This window comes from Anabrus simplex, chromosome 4 (assembly GCF_040414725.1).
Source record: "Anabrus simplex isolate iqAnaSimp1 chromosome 4, ASM4041472v1, whole genome shotgun sequence".
In the NCBI taxonomy this organism is placed as follows: Eukaryota; Metazoa; Arthropoda; class Insecta; order Orthoptera; family Tettigoniidae; genus Anabrus; species Anabrus simplex.
Window position 1 is genome coordinate 423,210,199 of NC_090268.1, and position 22,942 is coordinate 423,233,140.

General features: G+C 40.9%; 1 protein-coding gene across 1 annotated transcript in view; it reads left to right on the plus strand.

Moving 5' to 3' along the window:
- Positions 1-22,942, plus strand: part of LOC136872059 (uncharacterized) — a 492,909-nt gene that overhangs the window by 392,983 nt on the left and 76,984 nt on the right. Inside the window, exons 3-5 of the mRNA XM_067145916.2 lie at positions 6,679-6,913; positions 10,283-10,488; positions 20,847-21,096. Of these exons, the coding sequence (XP_067002017.2) occupies positions 6,689-6,913; positions 10,283-10,488; positions 20,847-21,096 (681 nt within the window). The 5' untranslated portion in view covers positions 6,679-6,688. The remainder of the gene's footprint in view (positions 1-6,678; positions 6,914-10,282; positions 10,489-20,846; positions 21,097-22,942) is intronic.

Sequence of the window (22,942 nt, forward strand, 5' to 3'; positions counted from 1 at the left end):
TGTATGAAATGGTGATATGCCGCAGATGGAGGTCACTATGACAACGCAGCATACTTCGTAGTTACTGCTTTCGCCGCTCAAATGTCAGACTCCAACTGTCGTGGACCCAACTATAGATGGGCTATTTTTAGGAGTTGAAGTTTCTAAGTGCAGCAGCAGACATAAGATTTCTGAAAACTGACTCATCTGTCGCTGTGGTGACGGATAGTTCAAATAACACTGCAGAAGAATGGTGTCATGTGCTTGGTGAGGATGGATAACACAAAATTCGCAGTGCCTTTTATACAACTGTGTTAACATTTTCTACCCAACACTTCTTCCTGCGAAGAGTGTTCTCAGAACGGAATATTGTGAAGGGCAAGTTGCGGGTTACCCAAACACAACACAGGTTCGAGTCCTTAATTGTATGAAGTTCAGAGAGAGGCATTACAAGTTCCGTTGATTCTAACGGTGTGATTGACGAATTCAAGAGCCTGGTTGATTTTGAGCGACGTCACTCGCTGTTAACTACAAATATTTCTAATATTGGTTGAATGAGCTTCAGCACGCCCTAATGAAGAGTCTTGGCTACGCCTGTGCCTGTAAGTCATTGTCATCCGTGGTATTTAACGGGCGAAATTAATCTCGAGTACACAAAGAGACATAAAAGATGTTATGACTCTGTTCATACCTTTGAGTTAAACGTGATCAGGTCTCTGCATATCATTCAGCTTGCTGAGTTGGCGACAGACTGTTGGTAAAACTTCAGGTGGAGTGGTAATATTTGTTCATAACTCTCCAATCAATTGTCTAGCTTTCACAATTTGATGAATGTACAGTTTCTACGTACAACAGGTGATTCTGCAAGCTCTATAGTTGTACAGGACTGACGAAAGTTTGTTTTACGTTTCATACCGCGTTAAGAGAAAGACAGAGGGAGTGTGTGCGTGTGTGTGTGTGCCGTTTAGTGTCAATTCTTGCACAGTGCACCAAGGACCGAGCTCAGTTTATTTCTACCAGTAACATATCAGAGCTAAGAATATATCCGTCAATTCCTTGTAGAACATAAGCCCTCTATCTGTGAGTATGAATATCTATACTTGTGTATAATGAAGAACGTTACTTTTTATGGAAGTTAATCGTTGAGGAGGAAAATGCTTTTTATTAGTTTATTTAGACAGTGGTGACGATCAGAGGGTGGACGAGGGAGGCTGTGTGTCCCCCCCCCCCCAACGACCTTGTGGAGAAAAAATAAATGTTTGTTCCAGTTTAGACACTTAAAACTAGGAATTATAAACACAGCAATTTATACAAACCCTGTTGTCTATTGTCTAATTTTTCCTTTAATTTCTTTAAATCTTGAAAAAATACTTAGCGGGAATACGCGCAAAATGTCATTCGACGCTGCTAACTGACTTTTCAACGCCACAACATGTAGTGGAGACTCGCGCAGTGGCATGTAGAAGTGCGATTACTACCTGATTGCACAAAACCTGAGTTACGTACATGTGCAATTGTTCCTTTAGTGAGAGAGTTATTGCATAGTATTAAATCAAAATCTCGAAAATAAATTATTACCGCAGTTAAGTTAGTAAACTGTCAAACTTTACTTCTCTGTCGAAATTCGCTCAGAGAGCTTAAGGAACAAATCATTTTGTAGGTGTATTTTTTTCTTTTTGTCAAGTTTGTTTTCTACCCCAAACTTTATTCCCCAGACCCCCAGTACTTTTTGTGTCCATAACATTTTATACCCCTCCGCCACTTCTAATTCCCAATCGGCGCAACTGGATTTAGATACAGTAAAAATCTGCTTTATACGTAATTCAAGGGAACAAAATGAACTACAATAGAACTGTAATTATCTGAACGCCAAACATCCAGATCGATTTTCATGACAGTGCAATGCGATCCTGCGCACCTTCTTACCGTCAAGTGCCTGCGAAACTTCGTATCACGCAAGAAATTGTCGGCCTCGAAGCAACTAACATTGTTGGATATGTTTAAATTTTTTTTTTTTTAAAGAGTGTACATACACAAATAAAAGTTATTTTATGTAGTGTAATATGAAGAGCTTCTTTTAATATTTCATTGTATGTTGTATTTAGGAATACTTTTGTGTTCAGATATTTGAGAATTTTGTTCTTTAATGGACCTTCATGCTTCCTGCAGTTCCAGAGTACAGTATAGATTTCATACTGATCAGATCATGCCAGTCCGCAATTCTCCGGTTAATTGCAGTTCTATTGTACTTATAACTACAGTACTTATAATTAAATTTATGCTTTGAAAAAGATCTTACTGAAAGAGGAAAAAAATCTTATAGTTGCTTTGTTAGTAGAATTTGTAGGGGTGAAAAGTCACCTCTTCAGACCAAGATTGTCCAGTGTCCATTTTAGTAAATGGGACTGCGATTCTGAATGCCTTGTTCTGTCCTTTGGAGTTTAAGGACATGATATCTCGTACGTCATCTATGCCGCTTCCTGAAATGTGCTTTCTTATATCTTCATGAGTTGTGCCGTTGTCTGATATTCCAATATAAAACCCTACCAGCTACTCCAGACTGGTCTTAGCACGTTCACGGTCTGGTCAGTACCACTACGATACTGCGCCCCGTCCTCTCACCGCTGGGTGACTTGATTCAAAGCCCGGTCACTCCATGTGGAATTTGTACTGGACAAAGCGGAGGCGGGACATGTTTTTCTCCGGGTACTCCGGTTTTCCCTACCATCTTTCATTCCCTCACCACTCTCCAATATTATTAATCATTGTCCCAGAGGAGTGCGACAGGCTTTGGAAGCAGGCACAATTCCTACCCTCGCCGCTTTATTCATTCCATTCCTGACCCGGTAGAATGATTGGAAAGAGGCCGCGGATTTTCATTTTCTATCAGTCACTACTGATCTGCATTTACGGCAGTCGCCCAGGTGGAAGATTCCCTATCCGTTGTTTTCCTAGCTTTTCTTAAATGATATCAAAGAGATTGGAAATTTATTGAACATCTCCCTTGGTAAGTTATTCTAATCCGTAACTCCCCTTCCTATAAATGAATATTTGCCCCAGTTTGTCCTCTTGAATTCCAACTTTATCTTCATATTCTGATATTTCCTACTTTTAATGACACCACTCAAACTTATTCATCTACTAATGTTGTTCCATGCCATCTCTCCACTGACAGCTCGGAACATACCGCTTAAAATATTAAAATATCAATATATTTTCAAAAACTGCTCCACCTATTCAGTACAATATATTATTTTTTATAATTAGGACTTATACATTATTACTAACATCCTAACATGTCCCAATTACGATGTGGAACATTTAAAAAAAAATATATATTGATATTTTAATATTTTATTGACATTCAATACGGATCAAAAATGAGATTTATTACGTGCATATACCGCTTAGTCGAGCGGCTCATCTCCTTTCTCCCAAGTCCTCCCAGCCCAAACTTTACAACTTTTTGTAATGCTACTCTTTTGTTGGAAATCACCCAGAAAAAATCGAGCTGCTTTTCTTTGGATTTTGTTCCAGTTCTCGAATCAAGTAATCCTGGTGAGGGTCCCATACACTGGAACCATACTCTAGTTGGGGTCTTACCACAGGCTTATATACCCTCTCCTTTACATCCTTACTACAACCACTAAACACCCTCATAAACATGTGCAGAGTCTGTACCCTTTATATACAATCCTATTTACATGATTACCCCAATGAAGATCTTTCCTTATATTAACACCTAGGTACTTGCAATGATTCCTAATAAGAAACTTTCACACCATCAACAAAGTAATTAAACTGAGAGGGCTTTTCCTATTTTTGAAACTAACAACGTGACTTTTAGCCCCGTTTATCATCATACTATTGCATACTGTCCATCTCAGAACATTATCGACGTCATTTTACAGTTGCTCACAATCTTCACTGTTCATTGATGATCTTCTGTATTCTGGTTAACTGTTGAGGACTGGCTGGTCGTCCTATCCCATCGTCGCCATAAGACCTATATATGTCGACGCGACATAAAGCAAATTTTAAAAAGAAGCACTTAACCATTGCTTCTTCATTGACTGTTCTATTTCTAGACATTTAAGGTCTGTATGAAATTTGTTGATAGAAAATTGACAAATCCCTATAATTTGAATTCCACGTACAGTTCCCGTGACTTATACGATCATAAGATTAACAGTGAGGTAAAACTTGAAGCTTGTTTTCTCATAATTGACGGTACGTAATTATTATTTGATATTAGCTTCGTTAAACGAATTAAAAGGTAATTCTAATGTAAAATAACCTAGTCTAATGTTGCCAACAATGGCAATACACTCCAACAGATCACAATATTTCCTATGTTGCAATTTCCATTAGTGAAAGAGAAATTTCCCCATTCCCATTACTTGTGTTATAAGCAGAAAACCATTATCTGAGTTACTCGCGCATATTATTCGAGAGAGTGATGCTAAACTTAGTCACCGTAATGGAAATTCGAGAACGTCATAGAAAACAAGTCTTATGCAGTCGCATAGTTACACAAATGAATCCCTCACCATGACACTACAGCCCTTGAAGGGCCTTGGCCTACCAAACGATCGCTGGTCAGCCCGAAAGCCTGCAGATTACGAGGTGTCGTGTGGCCAGCACGACGAATCTTCTCGGCCGTTATTCTTGGCTTTCTAGATAGCTCCTCAGTTCTGAGTGGACATCGAACCAGCCCCCAGGTCTAGGTAGAAATCCCTGACCTAACCGGGAATCGAACCCGGGGTCTCCGGGTAAGAGGCAGGCACGCTACGCCTACACCACGGGGCCGGTACACAAATGAAGAAGTAAAAGCAATAACAATATTAGCTCCCTGTGTGGGTTAGTGGTAGAATGTCGCTCTCCGAAACCCAAGATAGCGGGTTCTAACCCGACAGAGGTAATCGGATTTTTGAAGGGCGGACAAAATTCCATTCGATATTCCATATCATAAGATGTCGACTTGTAAATGAGCTCTGGTTCACCCGACAAAAATTAATTAAAACTCAGCCATAGACGCCCAAGAAAGATTCGGTTTACTGTGCTATCTAGCAGGCCCAGAATAAAACGGAACGTCGAAATTGAAGAGCGAGCAGCCAGATGGCGTCAAATTAAAGTGCCTGCACACAGTAGCTGAGGCCATACGATTATTATTATTATTATTATTATTATTATTATTATTATTATTATTATTATCATCATCATCATCCGATTCCTTGGCTGAATAGTCAACGTTGAGGCCTTCGGTTCAGGAGGTCCCGTGCTCGATTCCTGGCCGCGTCTGATTAATTCTTCGGGCTCGGGGACTGGGTGTTTGTCTTTGTCCCAACACTTTCCTCTTCATATTCAGACAACACATTGCACTACCAAACACCACAAGAACACGCAATAGTGATTACGTCCCTCCATATAGGGTTGGTGGAATTATATCCAATGACGAGCTATGGGGAACAACGAACCAAGTTCCAGTCGCAGTGGAAATCAAGAGGAGGAAATGGAAATGGATGGGTCATACTTCGAGAAAGCCAGCGGGATCTATAGAACGCACAGCATTGAAATGGAATCCGCAAGGGGCACGGAGGAGAGGTCGTCCTAGGAAGACGTGGAGGAGGACTATAGAGGAGGCTCTGGAAGCAGGGAAGTCTTGGAAGGAAGTTACAGCATTGACAAGTCGACGACCACAATGGAGACGATTCACGGATGCGCTATGTTCTAGTGGGAACGAGAGGAATTAAGTCAAGTAAGCCAGATAGGGTTGACGTCAGGAAGGGCATCCGGCCATAAAACAGGGCCTAGTACACATGTGCGACACAGTTCGCATCCGCAACTCTACAGCTGTGGGAAAATTGGTAGAAGATTATTATGATTATTATTATTATCATCATCATCATGAAGCATTTCATTTCAAAATATAGGTACACCAAAGTAAATCTAACTTCCATAACAGTAACAGTCGTATCAGGCACTAAGACACCTTCTGCCGCTTTTACCACGGCCTGGTAGGGTCTCGGGTGCGAACTCTTCAACACATGTAACCAGTGCCTTATATGTTAAAAAGTTGAGGGTGATCTGGAATCCAACCGAATGAATTCGAAACAAATATACAGTAATAATCTGGTTTATACTTAATCTAGGGGAAACAATTTGAACGGCAATATAACTCCAATAATCCAAACGTCAGATATCCGGATCGATTTTCATGACAGTGCAATGCGATCCTGCACAGCTTCTTGTCGTCAAGCTCCAGCGAAACTTCGCAGCACGCAAGAGATTATCGGCCTCGAAGCAACTAACTTTGTTGGATACTTTTAGGAACATTTTTTAAAGTGCAGATACATAAATAAAAGTTATGAGAGTTTATGCTGATTGATTAATACAACTTCCCCATGAGAAGGCTGCTTCCCTTGGATGACTGGTGGCAGCAAAGGACAGAACCATATCGAACGGAGTATTTAAATTAAATCGATTTTGTCATGGTACTGTAAAATACGATTTTATCATGGTTGTTATAGTTCTGATTGTTTATGTTGTAGGGACAGTTATAATTCCTCAATACATTTTTTCCTCATAGCTCCGTGGATAACCTCATATGTGTCCCATAAAGAAAACGGCAAACCTATCCATCCTTCCCAAACATCTTACGTATAGCGCCATGAATGACGTAATGTTTGGTCTTTGCAGATGACTCGCCATGGGTAATAACAACTCCCAGTCGGCGCAGACCCCATCCCACCAGGAGCGCCAGTGGACCAACTCATACCCGCGGGAGCCCAGTCGACTCAAGGTCCTACCTGAGAGGATCCCAGGTCAGAGGCTTCGCGTCACCGATAACGGCGCCATCTTACAAAATGGAGGCACTATCAGTGGCCGTCGGCAGACACTGCCTGCTAACCTTCACTACTCGGATGACGACCAGGTATTGTCCATTTTTAGCCAAGTGTTGTCAGTCTTAATAGTCTTCCTATGATCTATTGTGATATTTTGTCAGGCAACGTGTATAATAATGAGCAGGTTTGTGTGTTATCTTACACATTATATATTTTTAAATCCAACAACACAATTCCGATTGAGATTAGTCTTCCGAAGTGTTTAAAGTAAGATGTACAGTATGTTTTAGGTTCTGTTTATGAATTTAAGTTAGATAGGCCCCTATACAAAAGTATTTTAAAGAAAGCGGATTTAATATATAAGAATAGTTAAATATTAGACTACTCTTTAAGAAAACATATCAGATTCTGGAAGATGCTAGCTGGCAGTTAAGAGAGCTTCTCTGTATAGCTGATTATTGTTGCTGACGCACTACTCCCGTTTGAATATCTTATACACTGAAAATATGAATAATATCACACTTCAAATATTTCCGATAGGCTACCTACAAAATCCCTTTAAGTAAAAATATTTTAAAATGTTTTCTATCCCGATAGGGTTGATATGAAAGGAGTATTATCGTAAAGTAAAAGAATTCAAGCATTAATTTGGATATTCACGCCATGTGCGCCCATATGACAGTTTGTAAGGGGGGGGGCTAGACCTGGGGGTTCGTAGTATTTTTAATATTTTGGAAGATAAATGGCGACTTGTATTCAGCGGTAGAATAATCCACGGTATACCCTGCCTATTGGTGGGAGACGGTAATACCACTTCTACGTAATAATGACTTTTAAATCATTTTCTTGAAAGGAAAACACCTGACTACTTTAGATTTTTGCCTTTCCCTGACAGCTAGAGGGGGGCCGCGGCCCCACCTTGCCCCCGTGTATGGGCGCCCTTGATTCACACAGTAGTGATTAAGATTAAATAACTTACAAATGCAAGATATTACCAAAACCGTTACGTACTGCAAAGCATAGACAGTATCTATCAAATATTTAATATCTCCAGAAGTTTTCTGCGTTTGCTCACTTCAGCGCCGATGAAACTCAACATCCTAGAAAATTATTTCTGTAAATTCATCCAACATAAACGTTTGTAATAATAAGCATTTATTGCAGCCAGATGGCCATATAATGGGATTCAACAATAGGTTTCAAGGTTACAAAGTAAGTTTGAAATATTGTCGCACAACATACTGCGATTTACAGATGCTCGAGGCGGTTTAGTCTTTGCTAGAGTCAACTATGCTCTTTTCCCTGTTACTACACAGTGTTATGTGGTATTTGTCGCATGGCTTCTCACACAGAGAACATATGCATTCTTTGTTCGGTTTATGATATTTTATGTTTTTGCAAATGTTGTGATGGAAGCCGTGTACGGCGAGTCTTGTGACTAAGTTTCTTAGTTCCTGATTTTCCTGTGTCCATCGTCTATCGGTCATTGCTTCCGTTGCGTAAAAATCCAGTGGTATGTCCTGTTGCTTCAGATGCCTCTGCTCAAGTACCTTCTCCATTTGCAGGGTAGATGGCAGGTGTAGTTTGAATCGGAGATCTTCTATGTAACGTTTTTAAAATTTAAGAAGAATATTCTTACAAATTTTGCTTCATGCTAAAAATTTGTGTTCACGATTTGGAAACACGTCTCATGATAAACATACTCAGAAGTGTATTGAGTGATTTTTCAGCTGAGTGCAATAGAAACGTGTGTGGCATTATCATGTAAAAACATCAGCTTTACTTATTCGAGTTGAACGACCTTGAAAAATCCATCTGCAAACCTAATCATCGATCACTCGTGCATTCCCTCTCTTCTCTCCAGTGGTAGGCCTATACATGCCGCCTGGATGGTATCTGATTCAGAAAGAGGCAAGTTGCTCGCATGGAAAAGGATTGCCAAGATATTCCGCATAACGGCGATTAAGTGGCAAATATTTTGTTATTTTTAATAATAATAATGTTATTGGCATTGCATCTTACTAACTACTTTTACGGTTTTCGGAGATGCCGAGGTACCGGCATTTAATCCCGCAGGAGTTCTTTTTCGTGCCAGTAAATCTACCGACACGAGGCTTACGTATTTGAGCACCTTCAAATACCACCGGACTGAGCCAGGATGGAACCTGCCAAGTTGGGGTCAGAAGGCCAGTGTCTCAACCGTTTGAGCCACTCAGCCCGACAATATTTTATTATGAATGAACAAACTCGGCCTAGAAATATATAATTAAGATGCCCAAAGTACGACAGAAAGATTAATATCGAGCCTATCAAATCGAGAACACACTGCTTTTTGAGCAAGTAGTCGCAGTTATGTACTTTTTTACTCGTTTTGTCCCTTCTTTTCATGATTATAGTTAAATGCATCACATGAAACTTTTAAAATCGGATTTTAGGTAAGATTGCTTTCAGCTTTTGTTGTTTGAACAGCTACCCAGAAAGTCCTTTGAATGATAACACAATTATTATTTCGTAATACATTAAAATGAAGAGATTAAGCAATTCATTTAAAGAACAGCTATGTTCATAAACGAAAGAATTGAGCTATTGTTGCAGTTATCGAGTATTCAATTAGGCCTACGTAGCGTATAGTTTGAAACAGATACAGTATACTGTAGTTGTGTTGCGCTGTAGCAGTGTGCGTTCGATCAAAACCCGTCGGTGTTGTGATATTCGGGAGCTATCAAGTATTATATTTTGGTTTAGACTGATCTTCACGAGCTGATATTTAGTAACATATTCAACAATCATCACACAACATAATCAACTTCAGCAGCTATCGGGTATTCACTTATAAGAAATCTTCGTTTCAGTCGTGTGTTTGCATGCCGTGTTCTTGCAACACGTTCATCCATCGCCCAGTAACATTACAACAACTTGTATGTACTCATTATTTTGTTTCAGACGTCTGTTCGGGTGCCGTGTTCTTGCAACACGTTCAGCCATCGCCCAGTAACAACTTGTATGTACTCATTATTTTGTTTCAGACGTCTGCTCGGGTGCCGTGTTCTTGCAACACGTTCAGCCATCGCCCAGTAACAACTTGTATGTACTCATTATTTTGTTTCAGACGTCTGTTCGGGTGCCGTGTTCTTGCAACACGTTCAGCCTTCGCCCAGTAACAACTTGTATGTACTCATTGTTTTGTTTCAGACGTCTGTTCGGATGCCGTGTTCTTTCAACACGTTCAGCCATCGCCCAGTAACATTACAACAACCTTCATGTACTCATCATTTTGTTTCAGACGGGTGTGCTGTTGCCGCTCTCGTGCAACACGTTCAGCCACCGTCCTGCAACCTTACAATAACAATAACATTTTGTTTCGAACGGGTGCTTGGGTGCTGCGGTCTCATATAACACGTTCAACCATTGCCCTGCAACATTACAATAGCTTTCATGTACTCATCATTTTGTTTCAGACGGGTGTTCGGGTGCTGCGCTCTCGCAGCACGTCCACCCATCATCCGCACCACCATCAGCCTCAGCAGTTCCCTAGCAGGGATGGATTGGCGATGCAGGCCAAGCGTTTCGGGAGCGAGCCCGACCTACGGTTCCCGCGAGAACACGGCCATGACAGCCCCTCCAAGCAGCGCATCGTCCAGAGGCAAGTCACAGGTTTTTTGTGGTAAGGATGAGCAATGTTGGGCTCATAGTTTTTTTTTAAGACTTCTGCATAGGGTTACCAGATTTCAAAGAGGAGAAATACGTGTATCGACACTGAACTTTTGGTACCACAATTAATCTGCAGATCATTAATTGTTATTCACTTATCTTACGTATTTCCGTACTGGGATATAAAACCAATATCAAATTCTTATATCAGTTGCTTACTCACTGATTAGGCGTCTGATCTTTGATATATAAAAATCAAACCAGTTTTAACATAAATACGTCTTATGGCTGAGGTTCATCCGAAAATTGAAGGGTTGGATGTAAGAACCAGGCAGTTCCACTTTTCGTCAAAATGGACATTTTCATATATATCGAATGTAAACAAATAGGCGCACATTTCTATGCAAGAACCATGCAACTACAATGACTTCCATTGGCGATAGGAAAGGAAAGGAGCCACATGGAGATAGCATTCATCATGATTTTAATGCAAGAATAAGGCAGCTCCAAGAGCCACCTGGTTCTTCTATCGATTTTAGTTCAGTGCATCGTCACTGGTGGCGAAGCTTTGGAATAGTAGGAAAAAACGGAAGAGAGAAAGACTGTATGTTCCTAATGACTATGTAAACCTCATAAGAGGGTCAAGCTCAAAATTTGTTGTCAAACAAATTGAGAGAGCTTTCTAGACTATAAAGGTACTTTTGAAGAATCCTTCAAGAAGAATGTTAGTGGTGTAGGTAAAGAGAAGTTCTCCATTTCAAAATATCGGTTGTTTATTCATAGTGAAGAATTTTGTGGAACTGTTAAATGTTCAATGAATGCATCAGGTTTTTCTCTACAAGAGTTTTCTCTCTTGAAAAAGAACAGTACTCCAAAGTTTCCTCACGTGAGTCAGAAACTGTATCCAGAAGCCCTGCACATCAAGGAAGCAAAATTTCGGGATGTAATGGCACTGGCCGAACGCTATGTACCTCCCACTGACAAGTGGTATTACAATAACATAACCAGCCATTCAAGAGAAAATAATGTGAACACCTCATCTGGAAGTGAATAACATCAACTGTCATACTGTAATAGTGGATACACTTAATATTCAAGGTTCTTAAAATTTCTGTGACTTATTATGAAGTGTTTGCATATTGAAATGCGGTCATTTATTTAGCAAAAATACAGTTTTTGGTAAGTAAAACCACACAAATCATTGAATTAAATATTTTCTATGCAAGAACCAGGTGGCTCCAAAATTAATTTATTGTTATAAAAGACAAGAAAATTGAAAATTCTGCTACAGTACAGACTAAATGTATCAAGGAGGTCATAATTAACATACTGACATCATGATCATTCATAATTCATAATTATTTTATACAGTTTTTTTTTTTTTTTTTGCTCCTGAAAAGTTAGAAAAATGGAGCTGCCTGGTTCTTGCATCCAACCGTGCAGGCAGTGATGTAAGGTATGAATGGATGATCAGACATTGTTACCTAGCAATCGTACAAGCTATGACTTATGACTGGTTACCATCTGAAATTAGCAGCCGTTAATGGATGGCCATGGCCGGTAGACGTATTTATGATCATTTGATTTTCGCGAAGGGAAACCTGGTTTTCTTTTTTTGCTTCCACAGCGGAAATGGTGCTTTAGGCTTACGCATTTTGAGAAAACTGGGCCTGTTGATAGCTACGCTCAATTTCACCGAACTTCGCAATAATTTTTTCTGAGGTTGGGAATATTTCACAACAGAAAATAGCTACTCAGACTACGTAACTTGTAGAACGTTACGAGTACAGAAATATGAACCTCGAATCTCAAACAGTGCTGCTTCCTGTTCCTATATCTCTACGGTGTATATCTCACTGCTCTTCGGTTATAATCTCCACTTGTCTTTACTTCTGCATTGAAATTTTACCATGGAGAAGGCATCTCACCATTGTTTCACGAAATTATATATATGAACCTGAGTTTTTACATTTCACTGAAAAGTGAATGTGTTGAAATTTGTTTCCCTCGTACTGTAGGTCTACATGTACTGTAGCTTACCGGTAGGTACCTCAGAATTATTGTTTTCTTCTTCAATTTTCAAGCCGCTAACCTTGGCAAATTGTCCAAGAGTAATAAGTTGATTATAATGCTAGGATACATACATCAGGTTTCAATCGTGACTGGAATGGAGTAGAACATAAGAAATCATGAAAAGTGGTTGGGTGATTTGCGGTTAGCCAAGATGAAATCCGCGAGAGATTTGGAGGATATGAAGGACGTGCCATTATTGTTAACTCACAAAAAAGAGGAGGCATGAGAGAGATTTCAGAATCAAAAGTAGAACAGTTGATCTTTCGCTGTAGTGGTGCCTACCGCAAAACATGCATAGGCCAACGATCTATGGTAGGCTATCTAATATTCGTTAATTCCAGGGAAGTTCCGTATGATAGCGTGCGGGTTCTTTTGTACCCCTATTGGGAAAAGGAAAGAAACTGAGATATGCTAATATCGTATCTTATTTATCGTACCATGATGAGTAGAAAAGGTAACGAGGACGAATCTGGACTTACCTAGTTAGATGAATGATTCATTCAGTCGGGTGGACGAACTTCTAGAAATGCTGAAAATGGTTAGCGTAGTAACCTTCGGTGGTGGTGGTGATTACTTTTTTAAGAGTAAGTACAACCGGCCAACCATCCGCTATTAACAATAATCAGAGGAAAAAAATGGAAGGTGTCTGACACACCGAAAAATAAATATATTGTCCAAATAAGGACAAGGGCCACGAAGGGCGTGAAAATGAAAGAAAACCTAGCCCTCGGAACCTAATAGCGTCGGGGTCGGAAAAGAACAAGAGTTGACCAAGGGAGGTGAGATAGATAAAGTGAGGAGCCTGTAACAAGTAAGTGGAAGCAATGCTAGGACTCAGCTAAGAGCCCCGTGGTTGCCAACCCATGATCTCAAGTTTAAAGCCCGTAGGGCCCCTTTTACGACAGGCGGGAGATACCGTGAGTGTTATTCTACCACTCCCACCCACAGGGGCATCGGTTCATAGGCCCCTAGGTTCAATTCCCCAACCGGGACGGGCATTTTAACTACGTATGGTTTGTTCCTATGGCTCGGGAACTGAGTATTTGTGTTCGTCTTCATCCACATCTCTTCATCTACACACAATACACTATTACTACCAAATAAAAATGGCGTCCAATTTCCCTTTGGGAAAATCATAAATATGTTTTTCAGTAAATGAAACGATAACGATTAATTTATTTGCAATATTTGACAAAGTTACAGAGCTTTTTTTTTTTTCTCTCGGCCATGGCCATGCATCAGTACTTCGCATGACAGCCTGCGACGGTTGCTAGGTAACATCGCATCACATATTTTGTATTGCTAATTTCGTGACGCAAATTTTCAGATGACCACTAGCCATAAGACTAAGGTTGCCACTTTTTTGATATAAGAAATACGGAACATTTATCTAAAAAATTTTTCACAAAAATAAGGAACAGTTCATAAGAACTAGAAAATCAATGCATCTGACATCTTAACACTGATGTCGTCGATGAGCTTTGATAACTTCACAATAGGGAACATGCATTAAAAATATGCTAATCTGATTCAAAATTTCACGCAGAATTCAAAAATGTGATCAGAATGTGCAAATAATAACTCCAAATATGATAAAAATCTAAATTAAAGTACGAAAATGTCACGTCACGCAAGTACGCGATCGCATTGGTCTGACGTCATCGTACAGGTTGACTGAATTAGTACACGAAATAACACATAGTGTACTGTGAGAAGCAGGATACACTTAGCGTATCTCTACTTTACGTTAGTGTCTAGTATGGTTAAATTCGAGGTCTATACATTGGATAATAATCTGAGTGGTATATTTTAGACTTAAAATGAATCCTGCGCAGACAGTGAGGCAGAAAACTTATAAATGGTGTATAGTTCCGATGAGCAATAGCACATCGCATACCATCCCAAACAAATTGTTTATAAATGTTCCAAAGACGCTAAAACTAGGGAGAAATGGATTTTGGCGAGCCGGAGAAATGCTGGTGATATATCGGAAAAGTATACAGTTTATTTTTTTAAAGATCACTTTAAAGTAAGTTGAATTTGTTTGAATTTTCAATCACTTTTCCATGTCAGCTGTTCTAGTGGTAACACTTTGAATTTTAATGTATGATGCTTTAGTTAAATGCTTCATTTACATCTTGGAATATGAAAGTACATTAATTAATGCTGATTATTAAAGTATTCTCCAAACCTAACCTATGTTTTGGGTGATTCATGTCTTGGTAATAAACCAAAGGGGTTATGAACCATATTGACAGCTCTAATTATACCAATTTATCTTAGCGTGCGACAGTTATTTATGTCTTTATTGAAGAGCTCGCATTTGTAAAGAAATTTAGGCTATAGCTAAATACTCTATAATATAACAAAAAATAGGCGTGTACATCATGAAAGAACACAACGTGAATTTAACAAATGTAAGTTATATCTCTACACAAAACTAATGCTTGTCTGTTGGGGTCTTATAAGTTAACAATGCTCAATTATAATAATTACCATAATATTAGTGAAATAAATAACATAATTGCACACAGGTGAAAATAGTGATGTTGGTGTTTAAAATACACTGACTAACAGAGCAAATGCAACACCAAGAAGGAGTGGTCAGAACCTTATGCCAATTGCAGGGTAGACTGACGTCACTGAGGTATGCTCATGATGTGAAATGCGCCGCTGTGCTGCGCACGTAGCGAACGATAAATGGGACACGGCGTTGGCGAATGGCCCACTTCGTACCGTGATTTCTCAGCCGACAGTCATTGTAGAACGTGTTGTCGTGTGCCACAGGACACGTGTATAGCTAAGAATGCCAGGCCGCTGTCAACGGAGGCATTTCCAGCAGACAGACGACTTTACGAGGGGTATGGTGATCGGGCTGAGAAGGGCAGGTTGGTCGCTTCGTCAAATCGCAGCCGATACCCATAGTGATGTGTCCACGGTGCAGCGCCTGTGGCGAAGATGGTTGGCGCAGGGACATGTGGCACGTGCGAGGGGTCCAGGCGCAGCCCGAGTGACGTCAGCACGCGAGGATCGGCGCATCCGCCGCCAAGCGGTGGCAGCCCCGCACGCCTCGGCAACCGCCATTCTTCAGCATGTGCAAGACACCCTGGCTATTCCAATATCGACCAGAACAATTTCCCGTCGATTGGTTGAAGGAGGCCTGCACTCCCGGCGTCCGCTCAGAAGACTACCATTGACTCCACAGCATAGACGTGCACGCCTGGCATGGTGCCGGGCTAGAGCGACTTGGATGAGGGAATGGCGGAACGTCGTGTTCTCCGATGAGTCACGCTTCTGTTCTGTCAGTGATAGTCACCGCAGACGAGTGTGGCGTCGGCGTGGAGAAAGGTCAAATCCGGCAGTAACTGTGGAGCGCCCTACCGCTAGACAACGCGGCATCATGGTTTGGGGCGCTATTGCGTATGATTCCACGTCACCTCTAGTGCGTATTCAAGGCACGTTAAATGCCCACCGCTACGTGCAGCATGTGCTGCGGCCGGTGGCACTCCCGTACCTTCAGGGGCTGCCCAATGCTTTGTTTCAGCAGGATAATGCCCGCCCACACACTGCTCGCATCTCCCAACAGGCTCTACGATGTGTACAGATGCTTCCGTGGCCAGCGTACTCTCCGGATCTCTCACGAATCGAACACGTGTGGGATCTCATTGGACGCCGTTTGCAAACTCTGCCCCAGCCTCGTACGGACGACCAACTGTGGCAAATGGTTGACAGAGAATGGAGAACCATCCCTCAGGACACCATCCGCACTCTTACTGACTCTGTACCTCGACGTGTTTCTGCGTGCATCGCCGCTCGCGGTGGTCCTACATCCTACTGAGTCGATGCCGTGCGCATTGTGTAACCTGCATATCGGTTTGAAATAAACATCAATTATTCATCCGTGCCGTCTCTGTTTTTTCCCCAACTTTCATCCCTTTCGAACCACTCCTCCTTGGTGTTGCATTGTCACTGTCAGTCAGTGTATTATCCCACTTAGCCTAAGTTTTAGGGTATACAAGCCAAGTCAATAAACCGAAGGATAAAAATACCGGGCGAGTTGGCCGTGCGGTTAGGAGCACCAGCTGTGAGCTCGCATCCGGGAGATAGTGGGTTCGAACCCCACTGTCGGCAGCCCTGGAGATGGTTTTCCGTGGTTTCCCATTTTCACACCAGGCACATGCTGGGGTCGTACCTTAATTAAGGCCACGGCCGCTTCCTTCCCATTCCTAGGCTTTCCTGTCCCATCGTTACCATAAGACCTATCTGTGACTGTGCGATGCAAAGCAAATAGAAAAAAAAAAAGTAAGTCACAGTAACCAAAGACATTCCTGTATTGAGCGACTAAAATGTCACCAAGACACTTTTCTTGCGTGATATGCTCAGCTTGTTAAAAGCCAAATGTAATTAATGTTATTGGCATTACGTCCGCTAACTACTTCTACGGTTTTCGGAGACGCCGATGTGCAGGAATTTAGTCCTGCAGGAGTTTTTTTAAGTACCAGTAAATCTACCGACACGAGGCTGACGTATTTGAGCACCTTCAACTACCACCGGACTGAACCAGGATCGAAGCTGCCAAGTTGGGGTCAGAAGACCAGCACCTCAACCATCTGAACCACTCAGCCCGACTTGTGAAAAATAGATGAAGTCATATTTATCTTTATCTTTATCATGTTTTAACTTTTTCCCTCCACCAAGATATTTAATGTTTCTCTTTCATGGGCCCCGGAAGTGGTTAGGCCAGTTGCCCCAACCATAAATATATATTTTTTCGGGAATGATAGATTATAGACCTATAGTACTATGATCTTTCTTTCTTCCTTTCTTTCTTCCTTTCTTTCTTTCTTTCTTTCTTTCTTTCTTTCTTTCTTAATCAGTTTATCCTTCAGGTTTGGTTTTTCCCTCGCACTCAGCGAGGGATTTCACCTCTACCGCTTCAAGGGCAGTGTCCTGGAGCATGAGACTTTGGGTATGATGATACAACTGGTCATTACCTCGCCCAGGCGGCCACACCTACTATGCTCAACAGGGGCCTTGTTGAAGGGTGGGAAGATCGGAGGGGATAGACAAGGAAGAGGGAAGGAAACGGCCGTGGCCTTAGGTGCCTGGAGGAGAAGTGGGAAAATACGAGAAACCACTTCGAGGATGGCTGAGGTGGGATTCGAAACCCCTATACTCAATTGACCTCCCGAGGCTGAGTAGACACCGATCCAGCCCTCGTACTATTTGTTTTCAACTTACATGGCAGAGCCGGGAATCGAAACTCGGCCTCCGGGGTTGGCAGCTAATCACATTAACCACTACACCACAGAGGCGGACTAGTACTATAATGCTACCTATATGTTTATGTTAGTGCTGAAATCCGATTTCTTACTTTACTAATGCTGAAAGCCCGAAAATGTAATGTTATTCTTTAATATGGGAATCAGTCTAGAAGGAAATGTTGAAAGTGATGTGATTTCTATCCAGGTTCGTTGTTATGCTAATACTATGAGTTACAGTACATTGCACGTATATAAAAGATGCCACTTACAAACTTGCTTTTTATCCGCGAATTTCTACGGCCACAAAAGTCACTATTTTTCAAGAATGATGACATCTACACATGATAGATTGTCTGACTGTGCTATTTTGAACCTTTCTTCTGTCATTTTGAAGTTATTCGCGATCACGAATAATAAACAATCGGCTTTTAGTAACGGCTGATGTACAATGGCTGGTAGAGCTGCATGCGGTACTGGATCGTGACGTCACAGCGCGCCGTTTACGTCAGAGGCCGTTTCACTCGCCTTGCGGAAAAGCAGTTTTGAACATTTTTTTAATGGTAGAAAACAAGGCAACTTAGCTCATTGTAATACGTTTACGTACTATTTCATTGGTGTACTTTTCAAAAAAAATATTTTTGAAAATTATGCATGTTCCCTATTTACGTAGATTTATCTCAAACAGCATGAACAGTCACGTTAGAAATTGAAATGGAAGTCGTACGGAAGTACGTGGCAGAAGACGAGGTAAATAACCCAGCATGCTTAGCTTTACCAGGAAATGGTGAGACATCACCAGATTTCCTTCTTCTGAGGCTCCAAAGAGAAAAAAATAATAGAGCTACTTTGAACTTCAAAGACGCTCAACTCAAATACGGATTTTAAAATATTTAGTGAAAAAACAAATGCCTATTTTTATACCACAACAGTTTATAATACGAGACGCAAAATTTTCACCTCAAATACGGGATATCCCGTACCACCGCCGTCCTCCCCAGGGAGAAAAGAATACACCCTGGTCCTCCCGTACAATATGGGACAGACCGGGCGAGTTGGCCGTGCGCGTAGAGGCGCGCGGCTGTGAGCTTGCATCCGGGAGATAGTAGGTTCGAATCCCACTATCGGCAGCCCTGAAAATGGTTTTCCGTGGTTTCCCATTTTCACACCAGGCAAATGCTGGGGCTGTACCTTAATTAAGGCCACGGCCGCTTCCTTCCAACTCCTAGGCCTTTCCCATCCCATCGTCGCCATAAGACCTATCTGTGTCGGTGCGACGTAAAGCCCCTAGCAAAAAAAAAAAAAAAAAAAAAAAAAAACAATATGGGACAGGTGGCAACCCTAGTAAGACATATTTGATAAACACACACACTATTGAATACATCCCTTAACATAGAGCTGGCGTCAGGAAGAGCATCCGGGCGTAAAACAGGGCCAAATCCACACCCGACCCCGAGAAATTAGGAAGAAGGGCAAGAAAAAGAATTAGCAGTACATTAAACAAACCAATCTTAAAACTTGTTCAAAATTATACACTTAGTACACCTATATAAAAATTTAAAATTCAAAGAATTTTTATTCTGTGCAAGGCGAATCCTCAAATCGTCTGCATTCTTTCCACATGCTGAATGGTGTAAACGAGAGCTCTTGTATCCACACACTGAACTTGCATACCGTACCCGCAAGAGAACTAGGTGCCATTATGAATAAACAAATACAAATTAGGAGATTTACCATAATGCAAAAAGTACTGGAAATTCTCATCAGCCTGTAGACGAGGAAAAAAAAGGAGAAACATACAGTGAGAGTGGTAGGTTATTACATTCCAAAATGATACCACCAGGATGTATTCAATACATCCTTTATTCTAACAATAGGCTAACTGTACACATTCTTCATTTGAACATTGTTTACCTTTCAAATAAATAAATTTCTCACTCCTTCAAACTTTCTAAAGAAATTCATTCTACATTTGATGCTGCCATTCAATTGAGAATAACTGATGCCATTGTAGGAGGCAATCAATTAATTCCTGATGCATTTTGTAAACACCCTGCTTCTCTCATAGCAATCCAATGGGTCTTTAATAATGAAAATATTCTCTGTACGATTGCATTATGATTCAGGATTGCAAAGAAAAGCTGTATAATTTTCATCTGTTGAAATAAAACCACCTTTCAAAAATGGTTGTTTCTAAAAGATAAATCTCTGTTTTCTTATCCTAGCTCTTCACACTCCAAACAATATTCCTACAACATGCACACCACACACAACACTATCCTTTGGTATGCAGATCCTGCTCACCCTCAATGGAGAGCCTAGCAGTAGCCACATAAAATATAAATTATTATTATTATTATTATTATTATTATTATTATTATTATTATTATTATTATTATTATTATTATTATTATTATTATTATTATTATTATATGAAATTTAATAGTTTTAAGTTCTGTAAATTAAAATTACACATACCAAATTATCAATCATTTCAGGCATTTTGTGAAGGAAAGATGGCTTGCCTGCAATATGCTAGAGGATTCATATCTTTAATTTGTTCTTCCATATATTTTGTAGCCGGCCCCGTGGTGTAGGGGTAGCGTACCTGCCTCTTACCCAGAGGCCCCGAGTTCGATTCCCGGCCAGGTCAGGGATTTTTACCTGGACCTGAGGGCTGGTTCGAGGTCCACTCAGCCTACGTGATTAGAATTGAGGAGCTATCTGACGGTGAGATAGCGGCCCCGGTAAAGAAAGCTAAGAATAACGGCCGAGAGGATTCGTCGTGCTGACCACACGACACCTCACAATCTGCAGGCCTTCGGGCTGAGCAGCGGTCGCTTGGTAGACCAAGGCCCTTCAAGGGCTGTAGTGCTGGGGTTTGGTTTGGTTATATATTTTGTAGACAGTATTTTGAACCAATGTTAAAAAGTCAGAATTTTCTCCTTTTTTTTTTAAGTCATCCCATTCTGTTTTTGTATTCTGAGGGTTATATTTCCTCTACATGTAAGCATTGATTGTCTCATATATATTGCAGGTCTCGTAAAAAGTACAAGGCACCCCCTCCTCCCCCTGGTGGAGAGTCCCATGGGCCTGACAGCTCTTCACCTGACTCCTTCCACTGGGAGATGGATCCACCACGGCGTATGCGGCTCTTCAAGACCCGTGCTGAGACTAAGAAGCACCAGATGGAGCACAAGTCTCCGGTAATGACTAGTCGCTTCACTCATTTCCCTGCTTCATCCCCCAGACCACTTCAGAGAAGCCTGTCATCACCAGAGTTTCAGGTTTGTACAAATGTAAAGATTTTCTGTTAGAATAGTTTTTATTACTGCAGGAAACAATTGATCATACAGTTGCCTGTTCATTCTCTGATTAACCTGGCTCATATACACTACCGCTCATTAATTTCAATACACCCAATAATTGACATCTCGTTCTCTGTAGATAAGGTCTAATACCATGGGTCCGGTTGAGGAAGCAAAGGAATAGTACAACAGTTGTACACATGACATAATTTTTGTTTGTGGTTATCGAGATACAATAGTACCCAACAACCAATGTTGTGTACATAAATGTTGTGTACCTATCGGATATGTTTGTTTACCTATTTGCTGTCGGACGCCGCATTTGGTGCATCTGTGTTGTTCCCTGTAGTGATGTGATATCTGCAGCGAACGGCAAACATTGCTACGATACATAACATGTGGTTCCTGCCTGTCAGTTCCTTCGTGACAGTTGAAGTGTGCACATCGCTAGTATGGCTCTACGAGTGAAGATATCCATAGAAAAACGTGCTGCAATTGTAGTACTTAGCCAAGCAGGTTTATCTCTTTGCCAAATTGCGAAACAGTGTAGAGCGTCTATAGGAGAGTGCAATACACCCTTCACCGTCAGAAGACAACAGGTTGCAATAAGGACATACCATGACCAGGGCGACCTCGTAAAACAACTAAAAGTGATGATAAATATATCAGAATTACCAGTAAGAGGAATAGATTCCAAACAGCACCCCAAATTTGTTCAGAATTGGTAAAAATGAATACAACAAAAATATATGTTGCAACAGTAAAAAGGAGACTGATTGAAGCCAGCTTGAAAGGATGTGTCATAGGAAGAAAACCCCTTCTAAGGCCCATAAATAAACAGAAGAGACTTGAATGGGCTAGAAAACATCATAATTGGACATCGGAAAAGTGGACGAAGGTGTTATTCACCGATGAATCGAAGTTCGAGATTTTTGGAACCAGAAGGAGAATATTTGCTCGCCGATTTGTAGGGGAAAGGGTAGCCCAGCAGTGTGTTATACCTACAGTTAAACATGGCAGAGGTTCTATTATGGTTTGAGGATGTTTTGCCAGAGATAGAGTTGGCGACATTATGAAAATAGAAGGATGTATGGATCAGAAGCAGTACCACTGCATACTTCAGTATCATGCAGTACCAAGTGGATTGCGCTTAATAGGGAAAGGGTTCACCTTACAACAGGATAATGACCCAAAACATTGGTCGGCATACTGTACAAACTACATTGCATCAAAGGAAAAACAGAAAGTACTGAAAGATATGGTATGGCCGTCCCAAAGGCCCGATTGTAATCCCATTGAAATGGTCTGGGATGAAGTAGACATACGTATCAGGGAAGTTAATATATCCAGCAATGAATATCTCTGGAATATTGTTAAGGATGTGTGGAATCATATAGATTCACGATACCTACAGAAACTGATTGACCACTTGCCTCGAGTTTGTGAGGCAGTTATTAAATCCAAAGGAGGAGACTTTGATGAAAGTAAAATATAATGATTGTGATTGTATTATATATGTGTAAATTAATATAATTATCTTTTGTGAGAAATAACATTTGATTTGTGTTTTAAATCTCAAATACCAGGGTGTATTGAAATTAATGAGCGGTAGTGTAACTCACATGAAAAGGGAAACGGAAATAATACATTGTCTGGTCAGCATTAAAGCTACAATGCAACCATACGAAGAAGGTTTTCATTATTAAACATCCATTGGACTGCTGCATGAGAAGTAGGCTATCTACAAAATGTGTTAAGAATTCGCTGATATTAAAGCCTTCACATTTGCAAATGATGTTGTGATCTGGAGAGAATCAGAAGAGAA